Source organism: Echinops telfairi, unplaced genomic scaffold (genome assembly GCF_000313985.2).
Source record: "Echinops telfairi isolate 266 unplaced genomic scaffold, ASM31398v2 ScPeMD7_7400;HRSCAF=8409, whole genome shotgun sequence".
NCBI lineage: Eukaryota > Metazoa > Chordata > Mammalia > Afrosoricida > Tenrecidae > Echinops > Echinops telfairi.
Window position 1 is genome coordinate 47,937,149 of NW_022111300.1, and position 24,059 is coordinate 47,961,207.

At 39.3% G+C, this 24,059-nt stretch overlaps 1 protein-coding gene across 1 annotated transcript in view; it reads left to right on the plus strand.

Annotated features, from left to right (window-relative positions):
* Positions 1-24,059, plus strand: part of RELCH (RAB11 binding and LisH domain, coiled-coil and HEAT repeat containing) — a 121,701-nt gene that overhangs the window by 80,969 nt on the left and 16,673 nt on the right. The window contains exons 19-25 of the mRNA XM_045296067.1: positions 1,263-1,311; positions 5,547-5,626; positions 12,334-12,440; positions 14,760-14,859; positions 19,916-19,998; positions 20,796-20,859; positions 22,314-22,452. Coding sequence (XP_045152002.1) covers positions 1,263-1,311; positions 5,547-5,626; positions 12,334-12,440; positions 14,760-14,859; positions 19,916-19,998; positions 20,796-20,859; positions 22,314-22,452 — 622 coding nt within the window. The remainder of the gene's footprint in view (positions 1-1,262; positions 1,312-5,546; positions 5,627-12,333; positions 12,441-14,759; positions 14,860-19,915; positions 19,999-20,795; positions 20,860-22,313; positions 22,453-24,059) is intronic.

Genomic DNA, 24,059 nt, shown 5'->3' on the forward strand with positions numbered 1-24,059 from the left:
AAATGACCTCAGTGTCTTTTTGTTCTATAATCATTAAGATTAATCCTTTAACAATGGACTAACCATTCAGTTTAAGTTGAATATGTAGATTTTAAGTATAATATTCCTGGCATAATTTTAAGAAGACAAAAAATAGTTTGATATTACTGTAGAAGAAATAAGATTATTTTGCACTTTCGCTAGAGTTTAATTTAGTTTTGCTGTTATGAAGACTGACAAGTACTTTTTGGCATATTCAAAAGAAGTAATCCAAAACCCACTGCCTTTGAGTAAGGAGATTCTGACTCATAGTGACCCTTTAGGGCACCCAGTATAGATGCTTCATAAGGGCTTCTAGGTTGCAGATGTCGCCTGGAGCAGTAAGCCTCTTATTTCTCCCAAAGAGCCGGTGCTGGCCTTGTGCTTAGCAGCCAAGTACATAAGCAACTGCTCCACTAGGGCTCCCCAAAAGAAGTACCAGTAATTGTCTTTTTTTTTTTTTTTTAAGAAAAGCAAATCAGAGCCCACAGATAGTATCTGGATGATATGATATGGTACCCTGAAATTTGTAGTAGCATCACTGATAAAAAATTGAAAAGTACTTGCTCAAACTTCAAATACTGAATTAAAAATCTGTCTGTGATATTGAATATTTTAAGAAAGTTTATTATAAAGATTAAGTCTTGTCATGAATATCACATAGTGAATACTTATGAAACACCCTAAGTTAATGGAATTTTCTCTTTATTTCTCTAAACCCAGTCAAATGTTTTCTCAATAATTCTAATCATATAATATCCATTTGAAGAACACTGTATATCACCTGACTACCCCCAAGATCGTGGAGCCCTGGTGGCACAGTGAGCTATGTGTTGGGCTGCTACCTGTAGGGTGTGTAGTGCGAACCCAGCAGCTGCTCCACTAAAGAAAAAGGAGACTCTCTACTCCCATAAATATTCACGGCCTCAAGAATCCACAGAGGCTACTTTGTCCTACAGTTTCCTTTGACTCGGAATCCACTCAGTGGCAGTGAGATTGGACCATCAAGTTCACTTTCAGGAGGTAGTACTTCCAAGCATTTATAATAATCTTGGAAATGATTTTAATAACTCTTCATCAGAAGCCTGTAGGTTAGGAATGATTCTATTTCTGGCCATCTGAATCAGTGTTCTGTAAAACAAAATTAATAGAGAGACTAGTAAGTAAGAAGCATTTTATTAATTTTATCATCAATGAGTCCATTGCACCCGAATCCTTTTTGAGTCTTTCTTTGGATTACTTAGGTAAAACCTCAATTCCAGGAGATTTTAAGACTTTCTGAAGAAAACATTGGTAAGTTATTCATTATAATGCTTAAAACAACTGAATTTTTTTGCCCAGCTTAGGGGAAATGCTATGTATGTTATATATAAGCTGTATAAGTACACTAGCAAGTACAATTGAAAAGAAAAGCATAATGGAGTCTTGGTTTAACAGCTGTGTCGCTTTTAATATCTTTCTTGTGCCACTTTTAATTTCTTTCTTCTGAAGAAGTCATGAGTTAATCCTTTAGTTTGATTATAACCTTAGTTGGTGGTTCAAACTTCAGGCCTACCCAACGTCTGTTTCCTCAGAAGAAAGACCAGACCGTCTGCTCTGTAAAGGTATCACAGCCAGTGAGGAGTTGACACAGTTCTACTCAAACCCTTCTAGCACATGCAAAGTGGAGGAATACTCCCTGATTAATTTCACGAAGCCGTGTAATCCCCATACCCAAACCAGGCAAAAACATCACTAGAAAAGAAAATTAAAGGTTATATCCCGCATAAATCCAGATCACAGGATTCTACATCATATTGAAAAACTACATCACAGTCAAGTGAGATTCATAACAAGGATGCAAGGATGTTTCCACATTAGAAAATCAGTCAACGTAGTTCACTACATATGTAAAGGAAAAGAATCACGTGGTCTCTAAATCTCATTGATTTAGAAAAGACATAAAATCCAACACACTTTCCTGATGAAGACACTCAGCAAATTGGAAGTCTAAAGGAAATCCCTCAACATAATCACGGTCATATTTGCAAATTCAACAACTAACATTGCTTTCAACCCAGGGAGATTGAGAGCACTTGCTTGAGAACAGAAACGAGACAAAGATGCTCCTTAACATGGCTCTCTTTTTATGTTCTGCTGGAAGTCCAGGCTGGAGCAAGAAAGGGAGTAAAGGCCATGGTACTTTGAAAGGAAGGAGTAAAACTCACCTAATTCACATGTGACATGACCCTCGATGTAGATTTCAACCAAAAAATCGCTGGAACGAATAGAAGGATTCAGTGAAGTAGCAGAACATAGATCAACACACAGAAATGAGTTGCATTGGGGGGAAGACTATGAAAAGGAAATCTAGAAATCAATACCATTTACAGTAGCTCCCAAAAGGATAAAGTACCCAGGACTAAACTTAACCAGGGACAGAGGAAACACATACAAGGAAAACAATAGCACCTTAAGAAACTAAAAGAAATCTGTGTAAATGAAAAAACATTTCATGGTCATGGGTGGGACTTACATTGTAAAAATGTCAATATTACCAAAAGCAATCTCAGCCCCACGCCCAACAACATTGTTTATTGAAATGGAAGACCTAATCTCTGATTTTACCCAGAAAGGAAAGAGGCCCTGCATAACTAAAGCAATATTAAAGAAGAAAAGCAAAGGTCAGAGACCTTAAACTTCCACATCTCAAAACTCACTGTTGAGCTACAGAATCTAAATAGCCTAGTCCCGGTTAAGTAACAGACTCATAGACCAGTAGAACAGGAATTGAGAGTGCAGAAGTAAATCGATTCAGTGACTAAAAGACAGTTTCTACAACAAATGGGGGTGGCAGATCTGGTTATCCATTTGTAGGAAAATAAAATGGGATCCATACCTCACACCATGAACAAAAACTAACTCATTTAACTGGATCAGTCCATCCTTTGGTCCCACTCTTGTGAAAAGTTAGGAATAGATATACACAGATAAATGTTTGTTGGTTACCAGGAATAGCAACGGGTGGGGTAAGGGAATCATTTTCTAGACAGTAAATACTTGTGGTTTTCTTCATGGGAAAGACAATACCAAATCAAGACCAAGTCTGTACACCTTGACCGGTGTCAATGAAGACACTAAGAAATACACAAGAAAAATAGATAATTAAATGTTTTAACATACTCAGTTTTGTAGTAATGATAATTATTTACAGTTACATAGGTAGAAGTATATACTGTATATATATATGTAGAAAGGCATAGATGAGAGTATATCATGTATCTATGAACTCAAACCATTCATTCATTGTAATCGACTTGATTCTGACACACACAGTGAGCCCTATAGAGCAGTGATTCTCAACCTGTGGGTCATGACCCCTTCACAGGAGTCGCCTGATTTATAACAGTAGCAAAATTACAGTTATGAAGTAGCATCAAAAATAATTTTATGGTTGGGGGGGTCACCACAACATGAGGAACTGTATCAAAGGGCCGCGGCATTAGGAAGGTTGAGAACCACTGAAATAACTCATGGAAATGGTTAGCTGCATTGAAGGGTTTAGGACCATGGTCTGTGGGATAACTGAATCCATTGGCATAACATAGCTGAGGTCTTAAAACTTGTAAGAACTATTTGTCTCTATTTATGTGAAGTAAAGAATAAAGGATACCAAATAATAAAGGATGAAAACAGTCCACAGAATTAATACCTTATACAAACTACCGCCTCTTCTAACCTTAGACTAAAAGAACTAGATGGTCTCCAGCTACCACTACCAACCATTCTCCCTGGGAACACAATAGAATGTCTTGGTTAGAATAGAGAAAATGTGTAGAACAAAATTCTAATTCATTAAAAAAAAAGAAAACAGATTTACTGGACTAATGTGGACTAGAGTACCCCTGAGATCTTTTTAGGTTAGAACTATAACCACTCCCAGAGGTCAATGTGCAGCTGAACAAAAGATTATTAAATTATAAAATAAACAGTATCACCTGTAATAGATGAGCCCAAACAGCCACTATTTAACTAAGCGAAGATGAGAAGGGAGGAAGGATAAATGAAAATAAGGCTAACAAAATGGAAATAATAAGAATTCTGATAAAATGTGAAAATTGCAACCAGTGTCACAGAGCAATTTGTATAAAAGTTATGTGAGAATCTAATTTACTGTGTAAAATAATCAACTTTTTTAAAAAGTGGAATTTTATTTTGAAAGATAGCTAAAGTATTATAAAATCAAGCAGCAGAGTTACAGCCAAGAAAATGGTATGAGGGCAGTTCTGCTCTGTCATGTGATCTTGCTATCAGTTGAAAGTTGACTGGTCAGCACCCACCAGCCTAACTTCACCACCACCACCTTCATGATAACTAAATTGACCTGACATTGAGCTTCTCAGACTAGGCACTTGTACCTGAGAGGATTGAAGTACTGACTATATTTATGATACTGGGAATTATAAAATAAACATGCATCTTGTTCAACATCTTGTTCATGTTTTATCATCGATTTAAAGCATTAAATCAAATTAAAAGATTATGGAAAAGAACACATGATATGCTGGAACCTTGTGTAAATGAAACATTACATTTCAAAGAAAGCACAGGCCTGAATGGGCATTGCCGCCCCAGTGGGACAGTTTTCACTCACACAAGGGCTACAGTGACAACACCAGTGGCATCAGGGCTGTATGGGTCTAGTGTCTGTGTTTTTTCAGTTTCTAGGAAGACATTGTGAATAATGTAAAAGAAAATAAACTCACGTATTTGCACCCCCTTTCATGATTGGTTGGCCGATTTTAAATGTGGAGATAATCCTTACTTCAGTGATTTAGCTTCAGGAGCTTAGAAAGCTGCTTTACTTTGGCCCTCTGGGAATAAATAACAATCAGCCTTCTTTTTTAATACTTGAAAACACTGATCAGATTTGTTTTGGATAAAGGCTTCTTCAAAGAATTCTAGATGCTTTTTGAAAATGTTTGAAATGTATTATCATTTCTGGAACTTTTTACAAGTCTATAGACGCTACATTAAAAAAAAAACAAAAAAACTTATGCTCACTCCCACAGGATCAGGGCTCTGGTTGGTTGAGAGCAGGCAGGAGGGGCTGGAGCTAGTTTTGGAAACTAGGTAATATCACTTATCTGCACACAGAAATAATGCCCACAAGCCCAATGCCTAGGCCCTTTACTGAGCACTGTAAACTAAAGCAGAAATGTTTAGAAATCCCATCTACACGGACCAAGGGTCCTGGGGCACATTTAGAGTCCTGATTTCTGTTTCTGGACATAAGAGCACACATTCCATCTCATTTGAGTGATTGAAGTTCTTCTCCATCTATTAGAAGTGTTTATGCAATTATGAAAAAATAATTTAGGCTGTGTTTTAACAACCAACAGAATTGTGGTTTTAATCCCCATATTTTCTAAAGTAATATTTACTTGTAAACCTGGTAAACAGTCATAATAATTGCATTGTGACTATTTCTGTTTGCATTCAAACTGACATATTGAGATTTTAAACTTTTTTTCTTTAACTGGCTGTAGATTCCTCAGCAGGAAATGGTGTCCTCACTAAAGCTACAGTCCCCATTTATGCGACAGGAGTCCTTACATGTTATATTCAGGTAAGAGAATGATTCCAGTTTGCCTGGAAAGCACTTTCTCTTTGGAACCATCTACTATTGGGTATATTTAGTGTATGTATATGTGACATTTTACCCATAAGCAGGGGGGGGATTGGTTTTTACGTGAGCAAATTGGAGTAGTAAGACCCTGAGTGAAACCTAGGTAGATGGAGACAGTTTTATTACAAGCGTTAGACCGCATTTGTGTAGCAGCGGTTGTATTCCTGATGAGGAGTGCTGGTGTCACGGCGCTAAAGCTTCTGGCTGCTCACCAGAACATTAGCAGCTTGCAGTAAACCAGCCTTCCCCTGGGAGAAAGATGTCGCCCGTCTTCTGTAAAGAGGGCAGCCTTGGAAACCCCATGAGGCAGTGCTACTGTGTCCTATGGGGTGCTATGAATCACAATCAAATCGATGGCAGCAAGTTGAATTGAGTTTGAGTGGTGTTTGTGATAACGTCTTAATGAAAAAAAGCAAATAGTACATGTGATGGAGGAAGCAAAATGCTGTAGAATATTTTATTTTTGGCAGGTACTTTTTAACTATTTTGTTAACTATTTAAACCACCCCAAAACATAATAGCTGACTGTCACCATTTTATTAACCCTTTAGCTTGCAGTCTGGGCTCTGCTCAGCTGGGCATCTCCTCCCTGGTTGAGCTGGTGGATTATCGGTGTGCTTCAGGCGGCTGGCTGGTCAGTGGGTACTCAACCTCTGCAAACGGCAGAGCTCCCCTCTCTTCACATGGCCTCCTGAACAGTAGAGCCAGCCATCTCACTGGCCTCCCAAGAGTACAAAAGCAGGATTGCCAACCCAAACTTTCCACCTGGAATTAGTACACTAGCACTTTTGCATTCTGCTGGTTAAAGCAGAGATTCAAATCAAATGGACGAGGAAGTAATCAAGAGATGTCGTTCATAGGTGACTGCCTATATGCCAGACTGCCATGCTCACTTCCCATTATTTTAAGTAAATAACACTAGGATGTGCAACAAGACATTTGGATTTTAAAATTATTGCAGCACATTCCTGAGGGAAAAAAAATCCCAGTTGATATTGGAACTTGTAAGAAGACCTTTTCCTTGGATTTAGACCTATGGAATTTCAGTTACCCCACACACACACACCAATTTACACTGTCTTTTTATAAGAGTGAGACAGTCACACTAGCAAGGTGAAAATAGGCTTCAGATTAAAGTCATTTTAGAAGTTAAAATGTACAACGGAAAAGGGAATACGTACTTCCATGATTTTTTGGTGTCTCCCACTGTAATAGGAGCCCTAGTGGCACTGTGGATAAGCACAGGGCTGCTGTGAGGTCCACAGTTCAAAGCCACTAGGCGCTTCAAAGGAGAAAAATGAGACTGTCTGTTCCTGCCTAGATTTACAGTCTTGGAAATTCTCTGAGGTTCACTATGACTCAGAATTGACTTGATGGCAGGGGCAGGGGCTTTGGGTAGGGTTTTTTTGTTTGTTTGTTTTAAATACAGTTTCTTACAGCGACCGTAACTAAGCACTACAAATCAGTGGCTTTTTAAGGATTGAAAAGAATCCTTTGGTGTGCTGTCATTACATGCTGGATTACTAGCCCAAAGGGTTGGCAGGTTGAATCCATCAAGAGGTGCATCAGGAGGAAGGCTTGGTGATTCACTTCCAGCTTGTTACAGCCATTGAACCAACCCTGTGGAACGCTGGTCTCAGAAACACCTGGGGCGCATTTTAAATTGTAATCAGCTTGAAAGCAACTGAAATAAGAACAGAAAGTTACTGCCTTACAGATTTCGAAGTGTCTAGTCCAAATGTAGGTGCCTGAGAGCCATGTTCTCTTAGAAACATCTAGCGCAGTGATTCTCAACCTTTCTGATGCTGCGACACTTTCATACAGTTCCTCGTGTTGTGGCAACCCCCAACCATCGGAAATAGGTGTTTTCCAATGGCCTTAGGCGACACCTGTGAAAGGGTCGTTTGACCCCCAAAAGGGTCGCGGACCCACAGGTTGAGAACCGCTGCTCTAGAGGAAACTCCTGCCTTGTCCTTTCCAGCTTGTCTCTCATGGTTCTTGCTTACTGCTGCTATTGTAGCATGCAAAACCAGTTGGCATATCCAGTCGTGCACTCCCACAAGGGGTTGCAGATCAGACCAGTGTGATTCATAGGAGTTTGGACTGGTTTGCAGAAGTTGTTTACTAGACTTTTCTTCCTAGTTCTAGTCTGAAAGATGTTATCTTAATTACGCACCAGCCTTCACTGATAAACAAGTAGTGGCTGTTAATTGTCCAGAATTGAACCCTGATCCCTACGTGGCTGTCAAGGCTTCTCCCACTGGCTACCAGTGCCGTCTGCTGTGACTTGCAGCTGCAGCAGAATTCTACCCGTCACATGGCTATCTTTCGCCTCTCATTCTTGCATTGCCTTTCCTCTTTTTTAAGAGCACCAGTTGACTTAGGACCCAGTTTACCTCAGCATGACCCTGTGTTAACTAATAACATCTTCCAAGACCCTGTTTCCAAGCGAGGCCATGTTAACAAGTACCAGGAGTTAGGCTTCATCATGCCATCTGGGGGACATTATTCTGTTCATTGTTGTTGGCTGCTGTCAAGCCCGTTCCAACTGTACAACAGAATGAAACACTGCCCGGTTCTGTACCATCCTCAAAATTGTTCTTAAGTTGGATCCCATTTTTGCAGCCAGTGTGTCAATACATCTCTTTCACCGCCCCTCTGCTTTACCAAGTACGATATCCTTTTCCAGGGATTGTTCTCTCCTGACCGCATGGCCAAATACTTGAAACAAAGTTTCCTCATCCTTTCTTCTAAGAAGCATTCTGGCTGTACTTCTTCTAAGACAGATTTGTTGGTTATTTGGACAGGCTAGACCTAAATATACTTTTGTTCTTTGAAATTCACGTACAGCTGCCTGGTCAGCTGGGGGACTCAACTAGGATAGTTAGGTTAAGTGAATAAATTCATATTTGTTGCACTCTTTTGCAAAATAGACTTCTGTCAACTTTTTTTGGATTGGGGGTTTACATATTTTGATTTGGAAATGTTTTAAAACAATGAAATGAAAATTTAGAGACACTGCCCATCATTAGCTTATTATTAAAGAGACACATGGAGATTATTTACATGATGAAAGACTTTAGAACTTTAGTGGATTGGGCAGCTTCACAGGATGCCATTTTAATAGTGGATTACTCAAGTCTGCATACTTCCCAAGAATGTTACCATCTCTAAATAAGAAATCATCCTTATCTAGCACTACTTTGGTGCCCCCAGATTCAGGGAGAAGAACCTTATCTCCAACTTTCACACTCACTGGCTGACTCTGTCCACTTCTTCCTTTCAAGCCGGACCCACAAGCTACTACTGTTGCTTGCAGGACATTTCCGTGATATTTTTCTGGAAGCAGAATGCCTTCTTTGGTGACTGCGGCACTCCTTTCCACCAATACTCAGTCACACAGGGGAAATAACTTTCTAAATGCCTGTCCGCCATGATGCCTGGGTGGCTGTAGCTCTCACTCCTCTCACACTACGCCACTGCAAGAAGAGACCCACAATCTGGTCCAAAGACACGTGAACATGGGAAAAGACTGGCCAGCGCACAGGTGCACTCAGCCCGGTCTGGCCCCGCCCTGCAAGACAGCCTTATTTTTTTTAAACGGACTGTACTTTAAACGTGTTGTACTGTGGTGGCTTGTGCATTGCTGTGTTTCTGGAAGCTGTGCCGTTGGTATGTCAAATACCTTTAGAGTCACCCATGGTGAACAGATTTCAATGGAGTTTCCAGACTAAGAGGCCAGGCCAAAGGAACAGGCAGTCTCCATTTCTTAGTGATTAGCCCCTGAAAACCTTATGAGATTAGTAGAGCACTCTCTGACCTAATATCAAAAGATGAACCCCTCGGGTTGGAAGGACACAGTGGTTGCAACAATGGCCTCAAACACAGTTGTGAGGATGGTTCAGGACTGCACAGTGTTGCACAAAAAGTAACCGCAAGCAGTAATTTCTGAGTGGATACCTCGGAAGATAAATGAACAAGTGGAGTTGGTGTATAGATATATGACCACATGCATAGATAGATTTGGCATTGGCTAGTTGTACATTCACATAAGTTTGTGCTGCAAATATATCCATGTATGTCTCATAAAGCAAAGGGGTGGAATGGTCAAGACAACTTCGTAACCATAACCGAATACCTAATGGGACTGTGTTACTACTAGATTTGAAGGCTAGGGTCCATAGTCTCGGGACATCTAAGTTACCCGACATAACATAGTACATAAAGAATATTATCTCCTACATTGACAAGTAGCAACTTGAATCTTAACGTTTACAAGTGGCCATCTTGGTCTCTTCCTGTCTGGAGCAAAGAGAAATACAGAAATCCAAAGGTTCAGAGAAACAATTAGCCTGAAGGGCTGGTGAACCGTGGAAACCACAGCCTCCTTCAGTATGAGGCCTGTTGAACTACATGGTGCCCAGCTTTTCCTACTGAGCATCAATATGGATCACAATTGAAGGTCCCTGACAGAGTTAGAGAAAAATGTGGAAGAAAATTCAAATTCATTAAAAAGATCAGACTTTCTGGTCTTAATAGACACTGATGGGGTTATGACTTTAGATTCCCTTGAAACTTTGAACTGAATGCACTCCTGGAAACCAGCCCATAGCCCCACAGGCAGACCTATAAAGTGAACAGTAACACCTCTGAGAAATGTGCTCCTGGAACATCAATTGAACTAGACCAAAAGAGCAGCGTTTGCCCCAAAGTAGCATTTAGAAGGCAAGAAGGCTAGACAAATGGGGAGAGAAGTGGGGAGGGGACGCTTGGAGGGGATTGCAACCAATGTTGCAAAATAAACTGTGAATTTGAGTAGAAAACTTGTTTTATAAACTTTCACCCAAATCACAATTAAAAAATTCAAAAAAACACAAGACAACAGAACCAAACCTACTGTCGTTTCCAAGGCTGTAAATCTTCGCAGAAGCAGACTGCTCTATCTTTCTCCCGTGGTGCCATTAATGGGCTTGAGCCTGGTCTTTAGTTTGACAACTGAATGCTTAAACCATTGTGCCACTAGGATTCTTTTGAAGATTAAAAAGAAAAGGACTTAAAAAACAAGAGATGTAACAATTTCTTTTAATAACATTATACGAGAAGATAACCCCCCAAATGGATTCCCCTCCCCCCCAAAGCTATGTATTTAAAAAAAGTTTTTAAACCTTTTCACCTTCAAAGTACTCTCCATTACACTTAATACATTTGTCAAACCTGTGATTCCATTCATGGAAACATTTTTCAAACTCATCAGTTTGGGTGGCTGACAGCACCTCCATTGTTTTTTTCTTCACCTACTCTATATCATCAAATCCTTTCATGTCCCTCTGCATTCATAGAAACAAAAAGAAGTTGTGCAGAGCCAGGTCAGGTGAGTAAGGTTCCTGGGGCAAGAGAGGCATGCTGGGTTTGTTTGGGTTTTTTGCCAAAAACTGGCACACTGAGATGGCTATGTGAGCAGGTGCATTATCATGGTGGCAAAACCAGTCCCCCATCTGCCACAAATCAGGCCTTTTTTGTTGCACACTATTATGCAATTGTTTCAGAACCTTTCAATAGAAAGCTTGATTAACCGTCTGACCTGGTGGAATGAACCCCACATGCACTACAAGTCGACATTTTCATCCTTTCGGGAAGTTGACTGATGTCCACAATGCGGTTTGTCATCAATTAATTGACATTCCACCTTGTTTGAAACAAGAAAATCACTCATACATACATTTGGGTTTTTCCCATAGAGCTGTCCTCATAAGCTGTGTTCAACCTCACAACAGTTTCTATGGCATTTTTCTCAAGCAAGAAACAAAATTTCATAGCCATACGTTGTTCTCTTAAATCGTCCATCCCCCAAAACAAGGTTCAGAGCAAAACTACTTTTACAAAAAAATTCACTGTGACCAGAAAGAACCATCCCAGGCAACGCCACTGGGTGCACTAACTCAAAGTGAATTGCGAGGTGCTTGCTTGCTGAGTGGGAAAAATGTGTACTAAGAAAGCTCCACCCCACCCGGCGCAATTCTCTTTTGGGGGGACACCTCCTCGTAGTTTATATTTCATCTCAGTCAGCATTTCTCATCACAAGGGTAATTTCTCACTGCAAAGATAATTTATTGGAAATCCATGTTCTGTGCTAAAGGTATCTTTTACTAGTCTGTAATTAACTTCTTAAAGCTAAAGTCCATGAAAATTAAAATTGGTTAAGTAAATTAGAGAGAGGACATATACTTTTGTGCTAAATCAGAGCTCATGAATAAAACTTTCTGCAGTGATGAAAATCTTTTACATCTGAGCTGTCCAAGAAGGGAGTCACCAATCACCTGTGACTGATTACAAGTAGTTGAAATTGTGGCTATTGAAACTAAGGAACTGGGGGAAAGATTCCTGAATAATTTTTATTTAAATATAAATATCCACATCAGTTTAGTGGCCACCCTATTGGACAGCTCGGTTCTAAACCAGAGCCAAGATATCCGTTGTCATCTTAACAATTTGATCATACATGTGCTTAGTAAATATCTTTGAACTAAAATAGCTTCCAAACTACGTATTTTCTTCTTAGTCACTAATGTTTTCTGATTTCAGGTAATTACAATTTTCAGTTCTACTTGGTTGCCCAGAAACTCATCATTCATCCCTTTCCTCTGTAGGAAGAAGACCGAAAGCTGCTAGTTGGATTCTTGGAAGATGTAATGACCCTGCTTTCATTATCTCATGCTCCTCTTGATAGCCTGAAGGCTTCTTTTGTGGAACTGGGGTAAAAATACAGTTTAGAGTTCTATAAAAGTTTATCATTTAGAATTATAGCATATAAGGATAACACAAATACTGCTCCTGAGGTTCCATTTTACACATGCACGAGTATTCCGAACACAGTGTGTTGAAGCATGGCTCTGTAGGCAGTGTGTGTCTGCAGAACAATTCTCTCAAGTCACTCCCTTAGCTTAGTCTTGTGAGAGTCCATTTTGAAAAAGGATACTTAAATGAAAGCATTGAACAAAAAGCTGATCTCCCCATAAGTCTATTAGAAGCTAATGAAGATCGTCTTAATGGAATGAAATGTAATTGGGGAGCAAGTCTTGGATTTACCAGAGAATAAGGTTCTGTCAGAACAGTGACTTCGAAGGAGATCTACTGGGCCAGTTCATTTCAAGGCAGGGAAGTCAGATCAGAGGGGCATGATGACTCTGGGGATTCTCACTGGGCAATCTTAATAGATGTTCTCAAAGGATATGGGACGGTTTGACGGGTTTGTTATGAAGAAGTTTAATGAAAATTGACAACTGCATTGGTGAGGAAAAGACCAGGAATGTTGTGCCACAGCTTTCTTTTTTCCCCATCACCACAGCGTACCTCCTTGCTCCCATCCACCCTACAGCCCTGATTTTGCCCCGTCGGACTTTTTGTTCCCCAAATGCAAAGATATTTAAGAGAACACGATTTGAGTTCATTGATGCCAAGACTACCATTTTGACATGGTATAAATCAGAGTACAAAATGTTTGGGGGAAGATTTGGGGCAGGGTTTCCCAAAGTGAGTAATACTGCCCCCTGGAGGGGTGCTGGAACAATCCAAAATAAAAACCAACTCACTGCCATTGAGTTCATTCAATACAAGTCCACTGACATACAAGGTGCCTTGTATGTCATGGTAGAAGTGCCCCTGTGAGTTTCCAAGACCTTTTATGGGAGTAGAAAGCCACATCATATTCCCACAGAGCAGCTGGTGCTTTCGAACTGCTAACCTTGTAGTTAGAGCCCAACGTGTAACCAAGAACTTTGTAGGAGGACTGCAAAAGCAGATCTACCTATACTTTATCCTGGATTCTGGGTTATAGCACAAACGTTTTTAACTGCCAGAGGTTACTGAGTAACAGTTTTTTTCTGAAAAGGGGAGACCAAATAAATGTGGGAACTTATGGGTTAGATATATGGAAACACCACCTACAAAAGTATGTAGACCTAGCTGGAAATTGTGTCAAAAAACATTAGCTTCATATATATATATATATATATTTTTTTTTTTTTAATAAAAGACTGATTTGGTAGCAATAAAATTTTCATTATTTTTCATATTTTAAGGCTAGAAGATTTGACATCTATACCAAATCTCTAGGTTTTGCCCTGGTGGCATAGTGGTTAAGGGTTGGACAGCGTCAGTTCAAAACCACCAACCTTCTGGTGGGAGAAAGAGGAGGCCTTCCACTCCCGTAAAGAGTTGCATTATCCGAAACCCACAAGGGAAGTTCTGTCCTGTCCCTGAGTTGCCCTGAGTTGGAATTGACTTAATGAAAGTGAATTTGTTTTGTTTTATGTTCTTGGATAAGCTGCATTATACTTGGGGGGGGGGGATTAATAGGGGGAAAGAAATTTGGAGAAGTTAAAATCAAGTATAAATTGGAGAAAAATTGAATTTTACAGAAAAGAAGCCCCCAAAGTGAAAGCCATCTCCTTAGGCTCCTTGTTTCACTCCTGTTTCTGTAGTCCTGCTTGTAACTGCATTCTCTGGTTGCGGGAGAAGTTTTTATTTCTCTCTTTACAGAATCTGCCCTCGTATATTTGATAATGAGGCTGTTTGACATCTGAATAGGCTCCCCAGCCAGAGGCTGAGTTGCTCCTAGCAGCCGGTGCCCCATCCGTGGCTTTTCTTTCTATTGCGCGGTGGGTTGCTGTGAGCCGGGAATGATGACACCAAACAGCAGCAACAATCTGACATCACAGGAAGTGTGTTGTTTGAACAGATGCAGAAATTAATGTCCACAATTTTGCCCGTTGCTTTTTCCTTTTATTTTTTTCCCAGAGGAATTTGGTTTTTCTATTTTGATCGTTTTAACTATTAAGCTACTAGAGTTGAAATTTCTAGCATAATTGTAAATGCTAGAGAAGTTAAAAGTGTAATTTCTGAATATGGTAAAGTACATGGTTTTACAAAGTGACTTGCTTTTTGCATAGAACATTATATACATAATTAATCTGTATATTCCCAATATTTTATCAATAATCATAAAAACAGTATTTTTAGATACACCATGAAGATATTGTACCCTTGATTTTTAACATTGACTTTTTTCTTCCAGTGCAAATCCTGCCTACCATGAGTTACTGTTAACAGTTTTGTGGTATGGTGTTGTCCATACTTCAGCACTTGTCAGGTGTACTGCTGCTAGAATGTTTGAGGTATGTAAACAAATGCTTCTCTTGGTTTAGATTATGATTTTCTTTGGAAAAGATAGAGGGAATCTTTTAAAAGGGGAAAAAACCCTACAAATCTTATGTGGCAGCATTCAACATTTTCTAGTTGTGTACTGGGATGTGGCAGAAATGTAATAATTTAACTTTATATACTTAAAAAATGCTTTCTAGTGATATTGGCTCCTGAATGTTCCTCTTTTGATTTTTCCTCTCATTTCGATCTTATGTAACTTTCTTTATCTGTGCCTTGTTGTTTAATGAAGTATATATAGCTAATGAAACAGTATAGGGTATCTTTTGAGTTGTAAAATATAATTGGATTCCTGAGTAGTATATTCTAAGTAATATTGTTAATACAGAAATACTTTAATTTCTTGATTTATGCTATTTTATTATTCCCTTACTATCATATCAGCCTTGTAAGAGAGTGAAGACTCTTCATATAACTTTCATTTGAGCACTGATGTGTGTTTAGATCAGTGGTTCTCAACTTTCCTAATGCTGTGATCCTTTAATACAGTTCCTCATGTTGTAGTGAAAACCATAAAATTGTTTTCATTGCTACTTCATAACTGTAATTTTGTTACTGTTATGAATTGGGTGACCCCCGTAAAAGGGTCGTTCCACCCCCAAAGGGGTCGCCACCCACAGGTTGAGAACCACTGGTGTAGAGCACTTCTTGCTATTAGGTCATGTAGTGGAGCCATATTGCCTGGTTCAGTCACCACCCACTCAGGGTCTTTATTGCTTAGGAACATACTGACTTGTCCTGATATACATTCCTTACCTAAGGAATGATGATAATAGTAATGAGTACTCATCTCAAAAGATTTTTTGTTAGTTAAAACAATGTCTGGCATGTAATTAGAGTTGATTAAATGTTAATTGTTCTGGTTGATCTTAGAGACTTTTCGCCCAAGTTATTGCTTCACAAAATAATAGCATAATGGTATTCATCCAACTTAAAATTGGCCATAGTATGCATACGATTCTTAAAACATCTAAAAATTTTATTCCTCCCAGAATTTCTCCCCAAATTAAGTTAAATTGCAGTTGGTATCATAGGATACTAACATTTTAAAATGTATGCCTTCTAAAACTTGTAGATCTATAAAAGGAAACTTCTAAATCGCAAAGGAAACTTTTGTTGCTGTCAGGCAGGAGGGTCCTTATTCCCTTAGTTACTATGCATATTTGAGGGTTTTTCTCCTTTTTAAATGATAAATCAAGTCAAGATGACTGCCCGGTCTAAAAGTTAATTTGCCGTTTAGTGCAGGTTCTACCAGGTTTACTGAAAGAGGGGTGTTCCCAGGAAAGAAAGCAGTCTGTATCCAGCCCTAGTCCCCCCCCCACCCCCCCTCAGGAGCTCTGCAACATAGTGGATTACAAGCTGCACTGCTAACTGCAAAGCCAGCCACTCTACAAGAGAAAGAGATGAGGCTTTCTGCTCTCATAAAGATTCACAACCTTGGAGACCCAGGAAGGCACTTGTCTGACCTATAGGGTCGCTTGAGTCAGAAACGACTCGATGGCAGTGAGCGAGATCTCCACACACATCCCCCAACAGGCATCCTTTTCAATGATGGGCTGTTTCTGTAGCACAGCCTCTTCTTAGAATTTTCTTCTGAGACCACAAGAGCTGTCTCTTTCTCTTCAACCCTGTTTCTGAAATGTATGTCTGTACTGGTGAGGCAGACCCTGGGAGTAAGTCTAGCGTACAGAAAGATGAATTGTTCTCCCTTTCTGCTTTTCGTTTTTGCCTTATTCCTTCTGTGTGGCTTTCACTGGTTTGGGTTTCTGTTTGCTGCCTGTGTCTGGAAACTAGGCCTGTGCTTTAGCAATTTCCAGTGGCCTCACAGGTTGAATGTGAACAGCTTAGTCTACTTTAGGAGATGTGTTTCCATATTTTTCAAAACCATTTATGACAAAAAATTGTCATAAAAGTGACACATGGGAAGAATCAAAGTTCCTTTTTTGTCAGTGATTTTTATACTTTAAAATTGTATTAAAATATAAATGAAATGTCTTGAAAAAATTCGTAATTATGGTTTACAATATTTCTTTTGTTACTGATACTGATATGTAGTGTTATGCCTGCTTCCTAAAGGATGAGTTCATTCTAAATAAAAACATACAAAACTAAGGCAAAAGAAGGAAAGAATAAAAAGAAAAAAGTAAGAAATATGGAGACCACTAAGGTCCGACGAAATAAGTACTGAAATTGAACATTAATTTAGCTGAGTTGCCAAGGACAGGAAGTTCCTAAGGGTATATTCAGTTGGTCATGTTTTTGTCATTGTTCAATAAAAGACAATACAGTGCTACTTTTTGAAGTAGCCGATTATTGGAAGTTTATTTATTTTTAAGAGAGCTTTATCATCTAACTGCTAGTGTGACTGAATGGATTTTTATAAAAAATTCAGAAAGGAGGTTCTTCGGATTTTCTTATGTTAGACATGAGGAAATAGAGGAGGTAGCAGCATATCACACCTCAAAGAAAACGTGGACTTTAGGCTCATGTAACTCAGTTTCTGATCTTGCTCTGCTACTACTACTGCCTATGAAACTCTGGCCAATTTACTTTGCTTCTCGTAGCCTCAGTTCCTTCATCTGTTAAAACATGGATAATAAGTGTACTTAACTTCATAAGGTTAGAAAGGTCTAGACATCAATTTTGTGTAAAATGCTTAGAAGCTTGTTGCTGTTGCTAAGTGCTAGTGCGTCAGCCATGGTGGCTCTGTGTACAGCAGAGCCAGCCACGACCCTGTCCTATAGCATCTTCACAATGGTTTTGTTTGAGCCCATTGTTGACGCCACTGCGTCTGTTCAACTCCTCAAGGGTCTTTCTCTGTTTCACTGTCCCTCTACCTTACCAAGCATGACGTCCTATTCCAGGGACTGGTCTCTCTTGATAACATAGCCAAAGTACTTGAGGTGAAATCTTGCCATTGAGCATGTAATCATTTGTAGTTCTTAAGTACATGCTTTGTTTCGTTTTCCACCTTACTGAAGTAAATTCAGAAAGACCAAAACAATAAGCATGGGTTGTGTTCCTTAAATTATCTGGCTTTTGTTTGTTTGTTTGGGTTAATAATTTTTGCTAAACCGAAATAGACATTTCAAGTAGACTTGACTGATTCAGATTTAAACTTTGTTATTCATAAAATGATACACACAGAAGAAAGTGTGTTTTTTTAATTAATCTAGGTAATAATAAATTTGGAGTATCAATAAAGAATAACACACCCAAATACTTTTATTGACAGTGAGACATTTGTCCTTCCCTGCCCCTGTTTCCTTCTACCCAACCTCTGTAATGAAAGTGCTGTTGTTGTTAAGTGGTAACCTCTTAAGCAAAGTGCTTATTGCTTCAGGGGCAGTCAATTCGGTCCTCACTTAGCACGACCCCCTAAGTGAAGCAGAGCTGCCCTATGCCGTTATGAAAGCAGCAGATCAAAGCCAATGGATGGGTTCACACAGCCAACCTTCGGGTAGCAGCTAGCCCTTAACCACTGCGCCGCAAAGCTCCATTGCAAAATTACAATATGTGTTCTCTGTGCTCGTGTCCTGTAGGAAGAATGTCTTAGCACGTGCACAGTGATGAGTTTTTGTTAGTAACAATCTCACGGCATCTTAGATTTCCTGTGCGGACTAGCTGCATTACCAGGTGAGCAGTCTGATTACAGTGTGCTTATGTTCTAAAATTGAGACTGTAAGATTAGAGGGGGGTTACCCTTCTCACGAATCTTTATAAAAAACAAAAGGCATTGGAATGATAGTACTATATATATTAAATCTCAACTAATAATTTTTAAAAGGCATGTTGTTTATTAGATTTCTGTCATAATATAGGGTTGATTGCAGAATTAATTATTTTTTATGTATGAGTTCTAGAGATACATCTATCTAAATTATAGACTTTGTGTTTGTTTTAAAATATATTTGTGCTTTTAGAGAAGTATATAACAAAACTATCCATAAAATGTCACCTTTGACCCAATCAAAAACTCTCAAACATTAAACAATGTCTTTTTCCCAAATACACCACAAAGCTCATGTGCTTGGAGTCGTCATGATAGTAACATAGTTATTATTTATTAAGGAGCTCTAGTGATGCAGCGGTTAAGCCCTCAGTTGCTAACCCAAAGGTCTGCAGTTCGAACCCACCAGCAGCTCTGCAGAGCAACGTGGCAGCCTGCTTCCATGAAGATTGCAGCCTTACAAATCCTGTGACTCACTATGAGTCAGAACCGCTGTGACATTGCATCATTTTCTGAGTGCACAGTCCTTGTCAGATGCCTTGTTAAGTGCAAGTTCATAGGATGGCAATCCTTGAAGGTAGATGAAAGCGCTACCATTTTCAGATGCCATGTACCTAAAGCCACTAGTGAATGGGCTAGTAACTGGGAAGCTGGCACCTGAGGCCAGCCAAGTCAGATTCCCAGTGTGGTACTCCTCCCCCACCCCCCCAAAACCAGGCTGCATTGTGTCTCTAAACCTCTAAAGAGAGCGCTCCTTGCTCTGAACTACTGAGGGTTGGCCCATGTGTCTGATCCTTTAACTTGCTATGGCACCATCACCAGCAGTTTCGTGGCAGCGTCTAGCCATTTGAGTTTGGTTAAAAACAGTCCAGTTTGGATCTTGTTGGTCATAGTCAAATCACCCCAGGCTGCCATGGAGACTTTTAACTGTAGAGCCCTGTTAAGTGCCTTCTTTTTAGCCCCTTAAAAAAAAACAGGCAGTGTCCTCTTTGGAAAAAACCTTCGTTTTCATGCCATTGGTGCAGACTATGACCAGAAGGACAAACTGCCACTGAATTGGCGACCCACTCGATTTTTGTAGACTGCTAGACTATTCAAGCTTTATTTTCCTCCTCAGCATTCTCTGCCTGTGTGAAGCACTCTAGTAGCAATATTTGCTTAGCTTCTAATTTTGGTTTTGCTTTGTTTTCTCTCTCTCGTGGTTGTGCCTATTTCCTTCCCACGGCACTGTCTGCCCTTTCCGTGCATCTCCCGTGACTCCCCCTGTGCCGACCAATCAGCTGTTGGTGAAGGGGGTGAATGAGACTCTGGTAGCTCAGAGGGTGGTTCCTGCTCTCATTACTCTCTCCAGTGACCCTGAAATGTAAGTGCCCTGCCTGCCTTTTACATTCAGCATCCCTTTCATAAGTTGTCTGTCAAGAAATAACCATCAGCTTTTAAACACAAAATTCCCAAAAAAGGAGCATTGGATTATGCGTTTTTAATTTTAAAACTAATCACGTTTAGTATTCACCTTAACTTTTTGTGAGCGGCAATCCACACAGTGTTCCTTATTTAGAAAACTATACGTTGAAGGGAAGAAAAAAGATAAAAATAATCCTAGACATCAATAAACACTTCCAAATTGGAAAACCTGCTGATGGTCTGTTTCTTTTAAGCCAAGAAGGGACGCTCTGCTAACCTCACTAACAGGTTGGATCCTAAGTGTAGTAGCATGAACCGGACACCTAACCTCTTCATGTCTCATGTGGGTGATGAACTAAGAAAGGCCAGTGAGTCTGCCTGCCCATCCTCAGTCACAGCTAACCCAGTTCTCATTCCAGTTTACCAAACCATTTTTTATTGCATGTTGACTGGTTTGCAGCTGACTCTTCGAGGCATGAGTGAAGCGTTAGTTGACAAGCGGGTTGCTCCGGCCCTTGTTACCTTGTCCAGTGATCCAGAATTGTGAGTTTCACAGACTGCGACCTTAAGTTATCCTGTCTGTCTTTATGAGCATTCTTCTTGGTTTGCTTTTTTTGTTTTTTGTTTTTAATTTTGTCATTGCTAGAGACTAATACAATATACTTATCCTGTACTTATTTTGGTATATATTTTAATAATAGTCACTTTTCATCCCAAAGAAAGTTTCAGTTTCTTAATTTTTTTCTATTCTACCAGCTCTGTCAGGATTGCCACAATTCCGGCCTTTGGCACCATTATGGAAACAGTTATTCAAAGAGAGGTAGGAAATTATTTAAATGGCTTTCTACATGGTCCTACGAGTACTGAGTGAATCCTGTCTTTTCATTTTCTCGTTAGTTGTGGGCCACAGGAGACTCGCTATTTGAAAACATGATAAACCTAACCACAAAGTGTTTCCATATCCTTGAGGACTGTCTAGTCATTCTTAATTAGAAAATCTGGTCTAACCCTCAGATGTTCTATTTTCAGCCAAGAAGGTCATTGCGCTTCTAATTGATCCTTCAAACTAGACCCAGCCCCAGAGCCCTCTTGCTGTCCAGTAGATTTTGAGGGCAGTCTACAGAACTTCCTGACGGCAGGCTTCACAGATTTGTAGGTGCCGATATATCTGTTTCACAGTACACTGGTAGCTGTGTCCTTCCGCTCAGGCTCTGGAAACCCTCTAGTGGACAGAGCAGGTCTCCCTGTGGAACCCTCCAGTGATGGCTTAGAGGAGGTCTCCAAGCTCTCCTCCTAAGATCCTATCTTGATTCTGAAACCGTGACGTCATTTCAGGATTGTTAAGTTCCATCAGCAACATAACTACCAGATATAGTTCAAAGTTGATAGACAATTCATTCTTTGTTATCAAATTATACGTGTCCTTACTAAAATGAGAAGCCCTATAGATTAGAAAATAAATTATTATTTATATTTTCTGGTCACTTCAACAAATAAACTAAGCTTTTCATTTGTCAGTGGACATGATGTTTTACCAAAAAGGGAAAACTATTTAAAATTTTTCCTCTGCCATAGAGAGTTAAGAATCACAAAAAAACTGTATGGATTATGGTAAGAGTTGTATGAGCCCCCAATAAAATGATTTTTTTATCATAAAAAACTAATTAATACAAAAATTAAACAACTGTGTCAGCAATAGAAAGAAATGTTCCCCATTTGTGCCCTGAAACACCTCACTGGTGAGGCAGCGTGGAAGAGCCGACACTCTGCAAAGCTTGCAGTCTTGGCAGAATTGCAACACGTTCTTGACTCCTAAAATAAAAATGCCTTTTAAGGAAATGTGAGTAAGATGTAACTCATTAATGACTCATTGCTTTCAGAAGGTGAATTATCTGTTAGCTTACACTGTGTTTTAACAATTGTAATTTAGTGACAGACTCATCATACTCTTATCTCCTTCTCTCTAAATATTGTGAAAGTTTCGCATTTGTTTTTGCAATTTATCAGGAAATATTTATATTTTCTAAGCTCTCCTCGCCCACCAAAAAAGAAAAAGGGAATCTTTAAGAATTCATAAGCATGCACAAAAGCGTGAAAGCTTTTTTGAACCCAGAAGATTAAATAATTACTTACGTCATTCCAAACTTCAAATATTCTGTTGATATAAATTGTTTGAATTCACAATCACAAGCCATGTTTAATGTGTACCTTTCCCTTTAAAAACTGTACTCATTTTTAATGTGTTACAAAATGACTTTATTGTTTAATTTTAAGTTGCTGGAAAGGGTGAAAATGCAGCTAGCATCTTTCTTGGAAGACCCTCAGTATCAAGACCAGCATTCTTTGCATACAGAGATCATAAAGACATTTGGGAGAGTTGGGCCAAATGCTGAACCCAGATTTCGAGATGAGTGTAAGTTACATTTACCTTTCTTTTTTCCTCTGAATTAATTATAAGATGAAAGTAAGAAGCCTTTCTGAGGATGTCAAGTGTTAGAATTGGGCTGTACTTTTATCTTTTAAAGGCTGAAAGTGAGACAAGTTGATTATTTGTAAATTGATCAATATTATCAGGGAGTGAATAATATGCTTTCTTATTCATCCTACCGATTGTTATAAGGCATAAAAGTCACTTTTTAAAACACATCTTATTATCTCTTAATTGTATTGCACAACCTCATACTTAGATCCTATTATCTAACTTTTAAAAAAATTTTGCTTCTACATGTTCTTTTTTAAATGTGTATTTTCCCCTACTTACCTTGCCATTAAGCTTTTGATACATCACTTTATGTTTTAGTCACAGCCTGTGGTTCTGCTACCTGATCCTCTGTCTAAAGCAGCGGTTCTCAAACTGTGGGTGGCGGTGGAATGACCACTTTCACAGGGGTCGCCTGATTCATAACAGCCGCAAACTTACAGTAATGAAGTAGCAACGAAAATGATTTTATGCTTAGGGGGTCACCACAACATGAGGAACTGTGTGTTACAGGGTCGAGGCATTAGGAAGGTTGAAAACCCCTGCTCTAAAGCAGGTTTTCTCATTTCTGTCGTGTCTTTTATACTTTGGTTCTTAACCTTTATGTGAACGTTTTCTTTGGGTAGCATGAAAACCTCCAGTGATTGTTGCTCCTAAAGTCCAACAGCTACTGCTATCTCTTCTAGCCCTTGTCTTTTCCGTGATTTCACTTGCTCTCCCAAGGGCCACAGCCTGGTTTCTAGTAAAAAATTGGATTCTCCAGCAAATGAGATACTGCATAGCCAGCCTAAAACTGTCTCTCTTCATTTTAAAGATTAAAATAACAACAACAACAACAAAAATAGTAAGTCAGGATTTGGACTATAATGTCTTCAAAGGTCTGTGCAGGTCATGGACACATAGTGAGCTACAGAAGCACAACTGTGCAATTCTTTTCCACTGGGTAAAAGGTGTTGAAATAACAATATTTGTAATTAGTTGGCCAACCAAGAGAAAAATTTTTGTTGTTTTAGTTAACAGGGAGAGTCCCAGATGTTGTAACATCAGATTTACAGGTGCTCCTAGTACAAGTTCTAAGGGTGCTTTCACTGTGTTGAGGCTGTAATAGTAATAGCTGTGAGGCAAGGAGAATAAACCTTGGCTCATGGATCAAGAAGCCATGGGCTAAATAGGCAATGAATCTTCAGTATACACCAGGTTGCTGAGTTAATACTGCTCCAGGGCATGATGCAGTGTCTTCATGTTCAGAGAAAAGAAAGATTGATGACATTCCAGGAAGGTTCAGTCTGGGTTGTTATAGGCTCTGCTCCAATTATTTCATTCTATCTATGGAGTCTTGTGCTCTAAAGAATTCTGGGGCCATAGTTGTTTTTCAAATCATACACAGTATGGATATTTTAGCATCTTTATCTAGAACTTCCAAGAACCACTAAAAATAATACTCTATTTTATTTGACAGTGTGATTTGCAGAGTACACGATCACCTATTATTAAATTTTAGGTGTGGCTCTACAATAAAGAGAGGAATAGCCTTCTCATCG